At 45.4% G+C, this 16,873-nt stretch overlaps 1 protein-coding gene across 2 annotated transcripts in view; it reads left to right on the top strand.

Moving 5' to 3' along the window:
* The window catches only part of VBP1 (VHL binding protein 1), a 66,940-nt gene that overhangs the window by 16,511 nt on the left and 33,556 nt on the right, over positions 1–16,873 (top strand). For both annotated transcript variants that reach the window (XM_078147887.1, XM_020975657.2), the window contains exons 10-17: positions 1,745–1,868; positions 2,838–2,974; positions 4,801–4,910; positions 5,530–5,637; positions 11,287–11,406; positions 12,304–12,331; positions 14,310–14,430; positions 16,780–16,836. In XM_078147887.1, coding sequence (XP_078004013.1) covers positions 1,745–1,868; positions 2,838–2,974; positions 4,801–4,910; positions 5,530–5,637; positions 11,287–11,406; positions 12,304–12,331; positions 14,310–14,430; positions 16,780–16,836 — 805 coding nt within the window. The remainder of the gene's footprint in view (positions 1–1,744; positions 1,869–2,837; positions 2,975–4,800; positions 4,911–5,529; positions 5,638–11,286; positions 11,407–12,303; positions 12,332–14,309; positions 14,431–16,779; positions 16,837–16,873) is intronic.

Raw genomic sequence — 16,873 nt, 5'->3', positions numbered from 1 at the left:
ACCATTTCTCTGTCCCTCCATCTCTTTCCCCCTCTCTTAGCCGCCCAGCTCTCCTCCATCTCCTCTCTCTCTCTCCCCCCTTTCTGTTTTTTGTTCCTGTCCACAGTCACCACTAAAGAGATGGAAATCCATCAGTCAGCAAGTATTCCTTGTTTGCTGTATTGCCAATCCCTTTCCTTTCTGCCAAATGTGAGGTTTCATTTGGGTGACCTCTTTGTTCTAGGTACCTTCCTCCAGTAAAGACATCCGTATCTGCTTCTGTAAGTCCTTAGAGGCAAGTGTGTAGTTGTGGCTGGAGGACTGGAGAGAGTCAAGATTACCTGTGTTTGAATCCTGCTTCAGGCTTTTACTAGCTAGGTGACCCTCATCAAGTCACTTAATCTTTTGGTGCCCCAGTTTGCCCATCTGTAAAATGGGGATATTAATGACACCTGCCTTGCAGGTTTGTCATTGGGAGAATCAGTTGAGAGGAAGTCTGTAAGATGTTTTGTACTTGGTTCATGAAGGATTAGAGCAATGCCATAGAATAGCCAATGGGAATGTGTTGGCAATAACAGAAAAGAGCTGCTGTTTACCAAAGACCTCATGATTGATCTCCTGCATTGGCTCCTGCTATTGAGGTGGGTGACTTCCCAACCTCCTGAGCAGGATCTGGAACCAGCCAGTCAGGAACCTGTTGAGCTTGGGCTGGAACTGAGGGGCAGCTGTAGAGAAGGGAGTAGCTCCCCTACCCTAAGTATTCATCTAGCAGACATTGATTACCTTTTCACAAGGAGCTGGCTGCCACTTGGCCATGTGTCCATGCCGTGGCACCCCTGGGGAGTAGGAATGGTCAGGGTGTGGGAGGGTGGGATGGGGTGGGGGGGACATCTTCAGCCTCTAGTGACTAGAAGGGTTCCGAGGGACTTTGGGTTGGGATGCCTTGGGAAGGAATGCATTGGAAACAGGGCCCTTTTAGATTACAGAGGTGTGAACCATCTGAATTTAGGTTATCAGTGGGAACAGGTTGGGTGTGACTGATCTTAATGGGAGGTTCCCAACAAGAGGAGCAGTCAGACCTGCAAAGAATTCTGGGACTCTTATAAATTCCAGGCTGTTGAGGCTGTTCAAGAGGCCTCATTCCACTGTGGCCTGTCTGTAAGCTAGGTGGGCTCCAACAGCAAGTGGCACAAGGCTTGCTTGCCACCCTCTTCTTCTTCATCCCAGCTTTCCTGGGCAGTGAGGAGCCCCTGAAGCAGAGGAAGGAGCTGGTCAGATCTGTGTATGTTAGACAAATTAGCATAGATACCATATGAAGGGTAGATCAGAGAGGGAAGAACCTAAAAGAAATTGGTCAGTGAAAGAAAAGAAGATGGGGTGGTAGCTCTGGGCAGGATCAGAGTCTAGGCAAGGTCTGTGTTTAGGGTTTTACACTCTCTTCCCTTGTGAATCTGTCCCTTTCCTGTCTTTTAGAATGACACCAAAGACGGAATTGTGTACTTTGGATGGCAAACATGCTCTTGCTAGCACATGTACCATGCCCCCCACCCCTCACCCCCAGCAGTGCCACTGACACATTGTACTGGAATTTTTATTTTTCATTCCTCAAATTGTATTGCTCATATGCTGCTCTGCCAGAACCCAAAGTAACTGGTGCCGGGCTTTAAATTGGATGCTGTCAAAGCTGGCGGCAGTTGGGTCTTGATAAGCTGAGAACTGCCTTTTGTTTAGGGTAAAATGTTCCTCGTGATGACTTGTATTCTAGAGCAAACAACCTATCGAGTGCAGTGTCCACACTTACCAATACTGGGAAGGCCTTTAGCCGAGTGGTTGAGAAACAGAAGAAACAGACATTGGATGAAGACCAGGCCCGACTACAGGCCTTGAAGGTAGGCTGTTCTCCAGTGAGACCCCTGCCTGCCCCCTAAACTCGAGCTTTGGTTATGGATTCTGGACCTTCTGGGGCATTGGGGTGGGGAATCCTCAGGGTAGAAGCACAGAGCCTGAATCTGGAAGTCAGTTAGTGAGCTTGGAATCTTAGTGAGAGTTTCTTTAGTGAAAGTATCTTTAAATGTTTCTGGTTCCGAATGGAAAAAGCAGCTGGGCTTCACTTACATTTCTGGAGGCTTAAAAGGGCATTTTTAGTGCTATCCTCACTGTGACTGAATCCTTTTCCATCTAAGCCGCGCATTGGCCTATCTCTGCTTACAGATTTTGGTAAGATGAAACTATGTGTGTCTTCACAACGGCACCTCATATTGATGTAACATGTTTTTTCTCCCTCTGACTAGAGAGTACTTAATCTGTTTTCTCCCTTTGTATCCTCCTGACATCCTGAGGGTGGACTGTGGGAAGGACCCCATAGTGTTCTACTCATTAAACAATTGGGGATAAATATAAGGGTTATAATTTAAGGTACAGAGAGCAGGGGGCAGCTCTCAATAGAGTAGTAAGAGAAGTGGATGGGAAATCCAAGGGCTTGCATCTGAGGGCCAGCTCTGCTGCCACTCTCTTGCCAGATAGGGGCACTAATATGTGCACTCTACATCTGCCAGAGTGGTTGTGAGCAAGCATGAGCAGATATGGGGGATGGGCAGGGCGCGAGGTTGGGTGGAGTTCTCTGGGAAGGTTTCTTGGGAGAGGTGAGTTTTGAGCAGAGCCTTAAGGGATTGTGTAGAAAGTAAGGCCAAGTCAGGTAGTAATATAAATTTTTAAAAATGGAGTATTCTAAATGAATTTTTATATGTGTTCTGAAACTGCAGTGTCACTTCTCCAAACTCAGGATTTAGTACCACTTGGTGTAGGCCTTCATCTCACGTCCATCCTTTTTGGTTCAGCTGTGCTATCATTTCTTCTAGGAGAAACGTTTAAAAGAAATTCCAGTGATCCCCAATTCTGCCTCCGCAGCTGAGTCTCCAAGGATGTTAGCAGCGAAAAACATAGCTGCCTCACCTGCTGCTGACCTTTTTGCCCCTGTGATGCCCCCAGCCACCAGGTGAGATGAGCTTTGCATTTTCTCCCAGTGGCGCTCTGCACAGTGCAGAGGTGTCTGGTTTATGAAGGACTGCATTTTAGCCACTACTTCCTCTGTGTTCCCCTGCCCCTCTGGCCCTGACCACAGACCCCTGCCTTCACTTGAAGGCTGTGTTGTCCATCTCCCAGCTGCCAGGCTAGTCCCATCTACCACAGTAATCTTTATCAAACTTGAAGCTTCTTTTATTTCTCCTTTTTGATCGTACACCTAACTTTATGAAAAAACAACATGCTGAAGTTTTCACTGGTAGTCCTCCCCTAATTGCCTTTACGTTGTAACATTCTGTGGGTCTGTTTCCAGATGCTGGCATCAGTGTGGACAGGTGAGATTTTGCCCATCCTGCCACCCTCACACTCACGTTTCAGCAGATTGCCAGTCTACACTCATAATTGATCCAACATTTCAGCCCTGGATCAGGGGAAAGGCAGTGGGCCATAAGAGATGGAAGCCCAGCTTTTGAGGCATGAAGACCTGGGGCAGTCAGCTAGCATCGATTAAGCACCTTCTATGTGCCAGGCACTGTACCAAGCCCTTAAAAAACCAGCCCTGTTCTCCAAGAGCTCCCAGTCTAGTGGATTGAGGCCCTGCCCCTGGCCAACTCACTTCTATAGGGCCCCCTCAAACCATGAATTGCAAAGCTAGTTGCTGATCTATATTACTGGACTGAGTTTCCTCCTTGGGAGTGCCTTTTAGCAATGAAATGACAGGGCCAGTGTTCCCTTCTTCCCCCACCCTTCCCCCCAAAAAAAAAAGAAAGAAAGAAAGAAAGAAAAAGGACAATAGATGTCAAGCATAGTCATAGGTGCACAGTGCTGTCATGGAGGAAACTTACTTAGCCAGAGATCAGAAGTACCCCAAATAATCAATTCCATTCTTATACTATAGAAATCAGCAAACTACAGTCCTCAGGTCAAATCCTGGCTGGCCTCTGAGAAGCTTTGGTACATTTTGAAACAAGGTTTTGTTGTATCAAAAAATGTCTAGCCATTTCTTAGCTGGAGTGGTGGAGTGCCTTACAAAAGCCAAGTGTGGGCCCAATTTGACCCTCAGGCACTAGTTTGCTGACCCTCACCCCAGCAAATAACAATGGGAAAAAGATTTCTTTTTAGTAGTGACAAAACCTTTCAGTCCTTAAGTATCCATTTAACCTGGCACACCAGATTGATTCGGAGAAAACTCTAAAATCCAAATGGAACAAATAAAGAAAAACCTGACAAAACTGAGAGAATGACTTTGGCCCTTTCTGGGCAGTGCATACCGTACCTCAGAGTGCCCTGGGATGGGTCTGAGGCCTCTCCTTGGGTGGTGGCCAGCTCTGAGCTCAGCATGCTCCTGGCCCAACCCTGCCCCCATGTCTACAAATCTCTTTGGGTCCCTGTGCCCGCTTGGGCCAGTCACATGATGCACTGTGACTTTTTCTGGTTTCCCCCATTAGGTTTGGGTCTGGTACATTTTCTAATTGTGTTGGGGGGGGAAGGGGTGGAACCTACTGTTATTTCCTGCTACTCCATCATCTTGGTTACCACTTGTGGATGTAGCTTTTTCAAAGATGGAGTGGTATCTTTTTCTTCAAATCATACAGGGTGTGTGGTGTGTGTGTGTGTGTGTGTGTGTGTGTGTGTGTACACGCATGTGCATGAGCTACCTTTTGCATCTCTCTCTGTACCTTCTGCTGCTTTCCAGGGATGGTTTCTTTGAGAAACCATTCTGAGTAGGGACTTTTTCCCTTTCAGCATCGGATAGTTTAGAGGCGTTCACACCCCCTCTTTTTCTGTCCCCCACCCCAGTCTAGCCAACATCTCTGGTGATCTCTTTGGCCTGCAGCCTGCCTTCGTTTTCACTGCACAGAGCACTGCTACTGCGATGGGGACACCCCCAAGCCAAACCTGGGGAGCAGGTAAGTTTGTACTCTGGCCAAGATACTGAGGCTGAATCTTTGGGAACTGGCATTGTGCTAGGAAATCAGGACTTCCACAGCACTCTTATTTCAGCCCTTTCTGTGGCAATATTCCTTTTTGACTATTTTAGAAGGGTATCTTTTCTGCCTTCTGAAACAGAATATACCAAGCATAATTTAGCCTTTATTGTTAAGTAATGGTTACTTGAGGATCTTCAGTATGATCATCAGTTATTTTGCACAGCACTGCCTTTCAGGGTCTCCTGTGGTATATAGGGTTATTTAGTGTGGAAGTAGAAAACCAGATTGCCAGATTTGTTAGAACTGTTTGTAAAATAAGAGTAGATCAGCTTCAAGTAAGGGACATGTCTAAGATTAAAATGCATGAACTTGAATGTATGGCCTCTGGTTGTTCAGAAACTGGCTTTGCTTCCTTTACCTTTCTTGATCATATTCTGTATAAGAAAGGCTGCCAGATAGGTGGGAGTTATCATGGGCATAAAGCTGCATCCGTGGCTGTGTCCTATGATTCCTGAAAATCTTTTTGTTAGAAATTTTGAGGTTGTATTTGTACCTTCACCCTGTGATAGTGCCTCTATATGTCTCACTTACTTCTCAGGGCTCCCTCCATCAGCACTTCCGGGTTCTGCTCTTTCAGAAGTTCCTGTGGATTTTGACTCTGTGTTTGGAACAAAGTCACTGGGCTCAGAGTGCAAAGCGGCAAATGGTAACAGCCTCATCTTCTTGGTAGTATTTCCACAGAGTGTTCTCTCCCTGTTCTTTGGCCACTGGGCAGCTCTCTGACTTGATGTAAAACAATTGTCAGCAGACATAAGCACTTGTAATATTAAATACTTGTGACTTTGTCTTCAAGTGGCAAGTTTGGTGGAAACTCCACACTTGGGCTGTGAGGTGCCCAGACCACTGAGGGGCTGGCCTTACTGTTGGCAGCAGTCTTCAGCACACACGGGGGGTAGGCCCATTGAGACAGGCTTTGATTTGCTTCCACTAAGATCCAAGAGTCTGGAGGTGAGTGAGATCTCAGACAATGCTAGTGGAGTGCCATCTGGGGCAGGCCTTGCTGAATTGGCAAGGTTTCCAGGGTGGTCTAGATTCAGAGGCTCAGCCTCATTCAGTCCCAAGAAGCTCATTGTCAGGTGTTCAGCCACCAGGTGACAGACAATTCTGGCCACAGCAGCTACTGACAGTCTGTCCAGTGAGTGGTAGAGGAAAAACAATCTGTTTTTTTGTTTGTTTGGGTTTTTTTTGGTGAGGTTGTTGGGGTTAAGTGACTTGCCTGGAGTCACACAGCTAGTGAGTGTTATGTGTCTGAGGCCAGATGTGAACTCGGGTCCTCCTCACTCCAAGGCTGGTGCTCTGTCCACTGTGCCATCTAGCTGCCCCGAGGAAAAGCAGTCTGTACCAGTGGAGGGAGCACTCAGGCTCATGCCAAGATTTTATCCACAGCATGTGTGAATCCATGTAATAAGTAGCATGGTTCATATGAGGCTAAGTTAGTGTGAAAATGGTAAAATACTTTTCCTAATGACAAATGCTGGAGAGGCTGTTGGAAAACAGGTACACCAATTCACTGTTGGTAGAGCTGTGAGTGGTGCAGACTTTCTGGAAAGCAATTTGGAACTATGCCCAAAACACTAACTCTTTGGCCCAGCAATACCAATACTAGGTCTATACCCCAAAGGGATCAAAGAGGAAAAGGGCCTATATGTACAAAAATACTTACAGCAGGTCTTTCTGTAGTGGCAAAAAATTGGAAACTGAGAGGATGCCCATTAACTGGGGAATGGCTGAACAAGTTGTGGTATATGACTGTGATGGAACACTAGCCTTTAACATAGTGCCTGGAGCATAATTAATAAAGAGAAATAAAGGCACTTAATAAACATTTATTTAGTGACTACTATAGTGCTATAAGAAATGATGTGGGGCTGGTTTCAGAGAAACCTGGGCAGACTTATATGAACTGTTGCAAAGTGAAGTGAGCAGAATCAGGAGAACAATTTGTACAGTAACAGCAATAATGTAACAGTGATCAGCTCTGAAGACTTAGTGACTGATCGACACAGTGACCCACCACAACTCCAAAGGACTCATGATGCAACACACTGCCCACCTCCAGAGAGGGAGCAAAAGGACTCAAGGGCAAATCAAAGCTCTTTTCCTTTCTTCCTCCACACCCTTCCCTTCCTCTCTCCTTCTCTGTCCCCCCACCCCCACCCCTTCCACATGGCTAATGCAGGACTTTGTTCCTCATGCCTCTACATACTTGTCATGGACCTTGTTTTTCTTACCTTCTCAGTGGGTTCAGGGGAGGGGGGGGAGACAATTCAGAGCCTAAAATAAAATTGAATTAAAAAAATACTTTCCCTGCATTTCCATGTAATGACTGAAAATGTTCTTTGTTGACCTTGATATGTTCTCTCTGTTTTCTCTTTCATGTTCTTTGAATGGATCGCACCTGCGATGGGTGAGTTTGAGCCCAAGCCTTTCCAGGGTGGTCCCTCCAGTCCACAGGGGAAAACCCAGTGACAAAGAAAGGCACTGCCTGCAGTCTGGGGTCCCTGGAGGAGGTGGGAGGAAGAGGAGAGAGAGAGAGGCTGCCAGGGATTTTGTAATCACTGAGCTTCACAAGCAGCTTTTGGGGGGCTTTTCTCAGCTATGGGTACAGTGGAATGCCCCCCATAGTGGGCTGCCTTGCCTACAGCTTTGTTGCACTCACAAAAATATCACTTGATCACAACATAGGGTGAGTTACCATTTGATTAGGCACAGGGACTGGTCTCTTGATTTCCTTCTTCAAGCAGGTCAGGGTGTACTCTGCTGCTGTAGTGTTAGATTGGTGCATGGGGCCAAGAAGAGACTTGCTCAGGCAAAGACTCCCAGCCAGGAGGGTGCATCTTGAACCAGAGTCATCTTCCTGGCTTTAACAGCAGCTCTCTAGCCAATGGGCCCTGCTGCCTCTCACTCTTCTTTTATTTTAATTTTTAGGCAATTGGGGTCAAGTGACTTGCCCAGGGTCACACAGCTAGTAAATGTCAAGTGTCTGCTCTGAGAATGGATTTGAACTCAGGTCCTCCTGACTCCAGGGCCTGTGCTCTATCCACTGTGCAACCTAGCTGCCCCTCTCACTCTTCTTTGATGAAAAGAATTAATCTGCACAATCTCAGTGCAAGCAGTGAGGGATAGTGTATGTGTCATCCTCCCTTTGGGGAGCCATAGAGCCCCTCCCTCAGGGTGCTCAGGAGCTCACACTCTCAATCAGTCAGTCAATAAATTTTTATTAGGCACCTGCTCTGTGCCAAGCACTGTGCTAAAAGCTGGGAATACCAAAAGAGGCAAAAGACAGGCCCTGCCCTCAAAGAGCTTACAGTCTGATGGGGGAGAACTAAACACACTAGCCAATTCTTCATAGAGCAAGAGCTGGCATGGCCAGTCAACTGTAGGTACAGATGGGGAATAGTGAGCATATTCTGTAGCCTGGTCCATGGCAACTTCTGTGGCCCCCATGCCAGCCTGTAAGATGTTTGAATGCAGATTTCCTGAAGACGATGTCGTGGGAAAGCTTTGGCACCTTCTCTTAGGGCCGAGAGCTGCCAATAGCTCTCTTCTTTCTGGTGAAGCTCTTATTTCCATGGCCCTTTCTTCATTTTTAAGAAATCTTATCTACAGCTGGTTTTGTTTTATATCATCTTTATTGCCCAATATATCTCACCCCGTGATATGTGTCCCTTATAACAGAGAATAAGAAAGGGAGGGGAGGAAGCTTTTCTCCTAAACTAAGGCACCAATCTGATCTTGACTGTGTATGTAGTGTCCCACATTCGTGGTCCCCCTACCTTTTCAGAGAAGTAAATGATATTTTTTCCAGTAAATTAGCAGAACCAGGGTTTGACCAGAGGTCTTTCTTCTGACTCCAAATATAGCATACTTTAAAAGAAAAGAATTTTAAAGTATATATTAAATTGAACACAGTAGTAACAATTCAAAGACTAGAAGTTGCAGAAGAGAAGCTGAGCTGCATTAGAGAGAGGAATTTTCCCCACCAGAAGTTTCTTAAACCAATGAACTCCCAGGCCCCATCCCTATCCCTTTGACTGGTAACCTGCTGTTCCTAAAGGGGAGAGAGTTTTCTGTATGTTTCCTGCTGTTTCAGACCTTAAGAAATGAGAAAAGAGAGAGTGCCTGCCCTCCTGGGGCTCCCAGTATTGTGGGTGATCGAATGTATGGGAGGAGTATCATGGCATCTGGGATAGTTGTTCTTGAATTGGGCTTTGAAGGATGATTGGGAATTCAACAGGTAAAGAGGAAGGAGGAGGACCTTATAGGGAGAATGTTGGAAGGGCAGTGCCAGGACCAGAGTGGCATAGTCTGCTTGGAACCCGAGTCCACGAAGCAGAGTTGTAGGAAAATGAGTGGAAAAGGTGGAGAATGGGGTTCAGGGTGAGGGTGGGGCTTATTAGTGAGTCCTTTTTTTTGGTGAGGCAATCAGGGTTAAGTGACTTGCCCAGGGTCACACACAAATAATATATTCACCTTTATTTTTTTGCTTTTTGGTGAGGCAGTCAGGGTTAAGTGACTTGCTCAGGGTTACACAGCTAGTAAGTGTCAAATATCTGAGGCCAGATTTGAACTCAGGTCCTCCTGACTCCAAGGCCAGACCTCTGTCCACTATGTCACCTAGCTAGCTGCCCCTCAGTGAGGGCTTCTAAAGCCAGGCTTGAGAGTCTTTACTTACCAGGCACTTGGGAAGAAGACAGCAGGCCCTTGCTGAGAAGGATGGTTCTGGCAGTAGAGTAAAAGAGAAAGAGACAAGAATGAGGGGAGGTAGGAAGATCTGCTAGGAAGCCCTTGCAAAAGACAGGCCTTGCCCTGGGGCTTAGGGTGGCAGTGGTAGAGGCGAGGAGAGAAAGCATTCCAGGCATGGGAGGACCCAGCCATTGCAAAGGCCTAGAAGTGGTAGATGGTATGTTATATATGGGCGATAGCAGTCAGGCCAGTCTGATTGGAGCATGAAATGAGCATGGACACTGAGGGGGAATACTGTGAAATCAGGGTGGGAATAGAGGCTGGAGCCAGATTGTGAAGGTCTTTAAATGCCAAGCAGAGGAGTTTGTTATTTGGTCTTTGAGGCAGTGGGGAGCCACTGATGTTTCCTGGGAAGGAGTGACCTGGTGATGTACTTTAAGAACATCACTTTGGAAGTTCCATGGAGGATGTGTTGGAGAAGGGTCAGACTGGAAGCAGAGAGACGTGACCATGTGAGCAGAGAGACAGCAAAGGATGGGAGAGAGGTTGTGGAAGTGAAACCAACAAGATATGGCACCTTATTGGCTATGTGGGATAATGACTCTGAAGAGCCAGGGTTCCAAAGTCAATGGCTGTTGCCTCATCCCTGGGGGTACCCTGGGAGGACAGTGGTACCCTTTGCAGCAAGGCTTTTGGGCCTTTATTAAGCTTGGGATATTTGGCTCAGATGGCAGCCCAGTGTGGTCTGAAGCACCTGTGGTCCAAAGCACCTGTGGTCCCACTTCCATCCTCTGTGGCCTCTGGACATGAGCAGTAAGGAGCAGGGAGAGTAGCATACGATCTCTATACTTGCTCACAAGGTATATTTAGAATGTGGCATTTGGGTACAGACAGCTGTCTAGTTCTTGCTTCTTTGGAGGCATTAATTCATAAGCATGGAAAATGGACACTAACATAAATACCTCAGGATGTTAAATTGGTTCTCAGTATCCATTGAGACAACATCCAGACCATCACTGAGTAGAATTTTCCAATCATGAAGTGGTTTCTATATTGCTTATTTATAGGCAGTGTGGCTTAGTGGAGAGAGTTCTGGACTTGGAATCAGGAAACCTACACATCAGATCCTGCCTCCTAACACTAGCTGTGGAACCCTGGAAAAGTCACTTTAGCTCTGTTTGCCTCAGTTTCTTCACTTGTAAAATGGGGATAATAACAGCAGTCATCTCCCAGGGTTTTTGTGAGGCTCATATGAGATCATCCAATAAAGGCTATAGAAATGTTAGCTTAAAAAATAAGAAAGCCTTACGGCAGAAACCAAAAAAGTCTCATTAGCTTGCCAGCTGGTCAGAAATGGCGGTTCATTAAGCAAGTGAAAACTGCCACATGGGCCTGTTTTTAAGGGGTTGGAAATCAGATCCGCAAGTCAAGTCTAGTTGTCACCACAGCACCCCACCACTTCTCCCCCTACCACCTCCACACACATACTTGCGGAGAAGCTGAGGCTCCTCCCAGCCAGAGCAGAGAGCTGACTCTGGCTTCATTGTCTTAAGACAAATCTGGCCAGGTCTGATTCTGATTCCTGTCTTCTTTGCAGGTCTGGGCATAGATAACGCCGCAGCCCCACCACCCTTAGCTGCTCAGGAGCACAAAGACGTTGTGCTCAGCCAGCAGAGCGGGACAGTTCTTGGGAATGACCTGGACACCTCCCTTGCTAACCTCATGGGAAGTAAGTGCTCAGTTTGATTGCTTACTGATAATAATGATAATAGCTAATATTTATTTGGCACCTGTGAAGTGCTAGGCACTGTGTTAAGCACTTCATGAATACCTCATTTGATCCTCATAACAACCCTGGGAGGGAGGTGCTATTTTGATCCTCTTTTTACAGATGAGGAAACTGAGGCAGGCAGAGGTATAACCTCGGTGTGTATATACATATACACATTTAGGTATATATATGTCTCTTCCTCTCCTCTCCTCTCTTCTCCTCCTCTTCCTTCTTCCTTCTCTCTTCTTTCTCTCTCTCTCTCTCTCTCTCTCTCTCTCTCTCTCTCTCTCTCTCTCTCTCTCTTTCTCTCTCTCTCTCTCTCCCTCCCCCTCCTTCCCTCTCTCTCTCCATACACATTAAGAGTAACTTCAACTAACCTCATTTTTTTTTTTTTTGAGGGCAGTTGGGGTTAAGTGACTTGTCCAGAGTCACATAGCTAGTAAGTGTTGTGTGTCTGAGGGCAGATTTGAACTCAGGTCCAGGGCCAGTGCTCTATCCACTGCACCACCTAGCTGCCCCTCTTTTTTTCTTTAGAGAGTTACTGCTACTAGACTACTAGATTAGGAAAATTTATGTATAACGTGTATGTGTACATGCATATATATATATATATGTGTGTGTATACATATTTACACATAATGGACTGCTAGATAAGGAAAATTTTATGTGTGTGTGTATATATGAGGTGAAGTGACTTGCCCAGGGTCACACAGCTAGGAAGTATCTGAGGCTGGACTTGAACTCAGATCTTCTTGCCTCCTAGCCTAGTGCTCCATGGCTACCCATTGTGGCACCTTCTAGTTGCACTTTAAAGAAAAGTGATGTACTTTCTTTTGTTTTGTTTTGTTAAAACAGATCTTGACTTCGGAGCGAGCCCCAAAAAGTAAGTTATTTTTTGAAAAAGGGCAGCTAATATTCAGTGTTGGAGGAGAGGCTAAAGAAACTAAAGCCTGTTACAGGTTCAGTCCCAGAATCACTTGTTAAAAGTTCTCAACTTGAGTCTAAGACACTGCCATGAATGGGACCCCCTGCCCAGGAGCTTAAAAAAAAGGAGTCCTGCAAGCAGGTGGCATTGTGGGAGGGCAGCTGAAAGATTTAAACTTATCTTGGGTGATGAGCACTTAAATAGCTGAAGACCATCGATTTAGAGCTGAAAGGACCTCGTAGGGTAGGACATCACATGAGGACCAGAAAGGCCAAGTGATTGATCCCAGGTCCCAGAGGTTGCCTGTGGCCCAGCTGAGACTTGAACCCAGTGCTACGACCTCCCAAGCCACTGTTATTCCAGTGGTACTTTTCCATCCATCCATCCATCCATCCATCTATCCGTCCATCCCATCCATCCATCCATCCATCCATCTATCCTTCCATCACCTACACACCATTGCCCCCAAATAGCTTCATTTTGCAATAATCTTCTAGGGTTCTTGTGATCATTTGCTATCTTTAGTGTAGCCAGACTCCACTGTAATATTCCTCATTCTTTGCTCAGTTGGCCAAGACTGACCAGCCCAGGGTTCTATGATTTGGCTCTTCTGCTCAGCCCAGCCCATCCTCAGCCTGACTGCCCTATCATTGTATGGTATCCCAGCTTTCCCCCTTCTGTCATCCTCCATCCACACAGTTGTTCCCCCCTCCTTTTTCCCCTGGACAGCTTCTTGATCACCTCGTGCTACCATGCTAAGTACATGAATGAAGAAAATGAAAGGAAAGCCAGCCTAGAGGAGGGGGACAGTGTTTTTTCTCCTGAGGTGCATACACACTGGTATGGCCTATCTAACATGGGCTTCACAAACATGTGACATTAGGCAAAACCTAAATACAGGGAGCAATTTGGCCCCAAGGATTATGTTGGGGGGGGGTGAAGGGGATGCTGCTTAGGCTGGGCTGATCTGGGGCTCAGTTGAGCAGAGTAGCCAAATCATGGAGCCCTGGGCTGTGAATGTGAATATCACTCGATAGATATCACAAAGTTTGATGACACTCTGATGGCATAGAATCTTCTCTTAATGACGCTATCACAAAATGATGTCAGTTCAGTGACTCTCCCAGAGTCAGGGTCACATAGCTAGTGAGTGTCTGACATCAGATTTGAACTCAGTTCTTCCATCTTTAAATCTGTGATCTTAAGTAGAAGAACCTGGCCCTAGCAGTAGTTTTGGAAATGACTTTTGTGAAGGCTTGATTGGGTCTCTCTGGGTTCTCCCTCCCTGGAAAAAGAAAGAGGCTAATGGTACCCTGATTATAAGCTAGGGGGGTGCTGCTGTCATGCCAGGAAGTTCCTCCTTTGGAAGCAGGCTTTAGGCAGGTGAATGGTATAGGCAGAGCAGCTCCCAGAAACTATCTCCAGGCAGCCCCTGGCCTTGGGGAATGAATAATATTCTTTTGGTTGGATATATGACATGCAGACTGGTAAGTAAATAAATGGTAGGGAGATGATGGGGGCCAAAGAGAGATCTGGCCCAAGGGCTCTAGGACTCTTTGAGGGAGTGGGGAGAATACTTTCTAACATGTAGATCAGGGAGGGCTGTCAAAAGGATAGTGCCTGAGCTGAGCCAAATGGGATGAGGAAGATTGTGACAGAAAGAGGCCAAGAGGGAGGGCTTCCCCCTTACCCCCTTGGATCTCACTTGATTTATACCTCTCTTTTGGACTTAGTGTCTCTTTTGAATAGTTATGTTTGTGTGTGTGTGTGTGTGTGTGTGTGTGTATGAATACCCTTTGTCATCTACATTTTGCATCCTACTCAGAGCTCAGCATGCAAGAGCTGCTTAATAGTTGGCTGCTTGGATTTTCAGCTCATTTCCTCATTGTGACAGGGGCCGCCATGTGAAAAGGCTCACTAATACATCTCATTTTAGATCTGACATACAATGGAATCAGCCCCCTGAGAAGAAAATGACAGGAGGAATGAACTGGCAGGTGAAGACTAGCACATCAACCACTTGGAGTCCTGCTGCCATCTCTTCTGTTCCACATATGGTAATAGCTGCTCCCCACACAAGCGCACACTTGTTTTGTTTTGTTTTACTTATTCATCCCACGTACTAGGACACAGGTTGTGAGAGTGGCCAGGGGAGAATATGTGGGTCATGAAAGACATTTTTTAAACATGCTGTACTTTTCCATTAATGTTGTAATGATGAGTTTGAGCATGTATTCATCTCCCATCTTTCTCACAATGATGACCTGAGAGACTTTGTCAAGTGTTAGATGAGGGAACACTCAAGTGGTTACTGCAGAATTGGTTGAATGACCGTCCCCAAAGAGGAACTGTTCATGAATGGATAGCAACTTAGAAGGTAGTCTTGCAGGCTCTGCTGTTGGCACTGCGATATTCACCAATTGTGTCAGTAACTTGGCAGATGACACAGCTGAATGGGATAACAGAAGATCCCCAAAGATCTTGACAAGCTACTACATTAGGTTGTACATTTTATCTAAGAAGATGGAATGCAGGTAATCTTGTATTTCTACACCAAACTGTTTGTATGTGTGTTTGCAACCCTCCTTTGTCCATTTCAGATTAGTGAGGCTCATCTGATGCTCACTCTTACACCTTTTCTTCCATGTTTCTATATTCTCATCCATCCCAATAATGAGAAATAGTAAGTTCTATCCCTTCTTTCTCCTTTCTACACTGGTGTATTCCTCCTTTTTCTCTCTCTTCTTTTTCCTCTCTTCCAACCCTTGGAATAGAACCAATGCACCTTGCTCCCAGATCCACTGTTTTTCTTATTTAACTCCCTCAAATCCCTCTGAAGACATTAAGGTTCTGAAGAGACACTTCTTTTCTCCTTCCACACTGCCCCCACCAACCCCAGGACAGTGTTAGCACTACTTCATACAGCCGCTTCCAATTGCTCAAATAAATTTACTTTTCTAGATTTCTCTGGACTCTTGTGTTTGTATTTCAAAATTCCTACTCAGTTCTAATCTTTTCATAAGAAATAATTGAAAGTCCTCTGTTTCATTAGAGATCTGTTTTTTTCCCTGTAGGATTATATTCCGTTTTGCAGATAAATTATTCTTGGCTGTAAGCCCATATTTTTTGTCTCTCAGAATATTATAGTCCAAGATCTCCTCTCATTTATTGTAGAACCTGCCAGGTCTTGTGTGATCTTGCCTGTGGCTCCTTGGTATTTGAACTGCTTCTTTCTCAATGCTTGCAATATTTTTTCTTTGACATGGGAGCTCTGGATTTGGGCCATATCATTCCTTTTGAGGACTTTTCTTTTTGGGTTTTCTTTCAGGAGGGGATCAGCAGATTCTTCCTAGCTTCACTTTGCTCTCTGGTTCTAATAGGTCTGGACAGTTTCCATTTATGATTTCTTATAATATAGTGCCCAGGAGTTTTGTGTTTCTTTTTAAATCATAGTTTTCAAGAAGTCCAGTGATTTCTTAAATTATCTCTCCTTGACCTGTTTTCCAGATCAGTTATTTTTGATACCAGCTTACTTTTTAATTTTGTTTTACTATGTATTGCTGTTCTTTGGAATCATTAGTTTCTGTTTGATCTGTTACGGTTTTTAGGAAGTCTATCACTTGTGTAAAGTCAACTACTTTCTCTTCAAAGCTACTTATTCTCCATGACATCTGAAGATGTTTAGCCTGGAGAAGTTAACTGGAGGAGACACATGATAGCTATCTTCTAGTATTTGGAGAGCTGCCATGTGAAGGAGGATATCAATTTACCCCTTTTGGGTCCAGAGGATCAAACTGGGAGCAGTAGGGCAAGCTGCAGTGACAGATTTTGGTCTCTCCTATCACTTAGAATGAGTCCAGAGTGTGATGGGCAGTTTCCAGAAGTAATGGCTTCCCTCTTGCTAGAGGTTGATGTAGAGGGGTTATTGTGAGGAAAGTGTTTTGGGCCTGGATCCCTAGACAGAATTGAGTCAAGAAGTGAAACTGTGGCAGGGTACTCTGTAAGCTGTATCAGCCCTCTCTTCTCTGAAAATCTAATGCCTAAACAGAGACCATTATAAACCTGGATGTGTAGGTCTTCTTAGAAATGTGATCTTTTAGTATTGGCAAGCACTCATATAGTAGAGAATCAAGAAGCCCTGGGTTTGAGTCCTGCTGTTCCTAGCTCTGTGACCATGGACATGTGATCAGGACCCCAGGAAACTCTCCAAAGTCTAAAAGTTACATTATGTGCCAGGCTCTAATGGTGAAGATCATTTTCATATTGGAAGTTCCCTCCACCAGTGAAATCACAGCACCCCCTCTCCCCCCAAAAAAGAAAAGTCCTAGAATACATTTTTCATTTTCTGTCACCTCATAAATGTTAATCAAATATAATGTTATGCTTTTTTTTTGTCATTATTTCAGGTGCCTGTCCCCATATCCTATCCAGTGACTACACATCAGCTGCCTGTATATGGCATGGTAAGAAGTCCACTAGCCTGAGTGTAAGAGAAGTAGA

This window comes from Phascolarctos cinereus, unplaced genomic scaffold, assembly GCF_003287225.1.
Source record: "Phascolarctos cinereus isolate Bilbo 61053 unplaced genomic scaffold, phaCin_HiC Scaffold_8;HRSCAF=390, whole genome shotgun sequence".
In the NCBI taxonomy this organism is placed as follows: domain Eukaryota; kingdom Metazoa; phylum Chordata; class Mammalia; order Diprotodontia; family Phascolarctidae; genus Phascolarctos; species Phascolarctos cinereus.
Note: the sequence above shows the minus strand (reverse complement) of the source record. Positions and strands in the feature narration are given on the sequence as shown.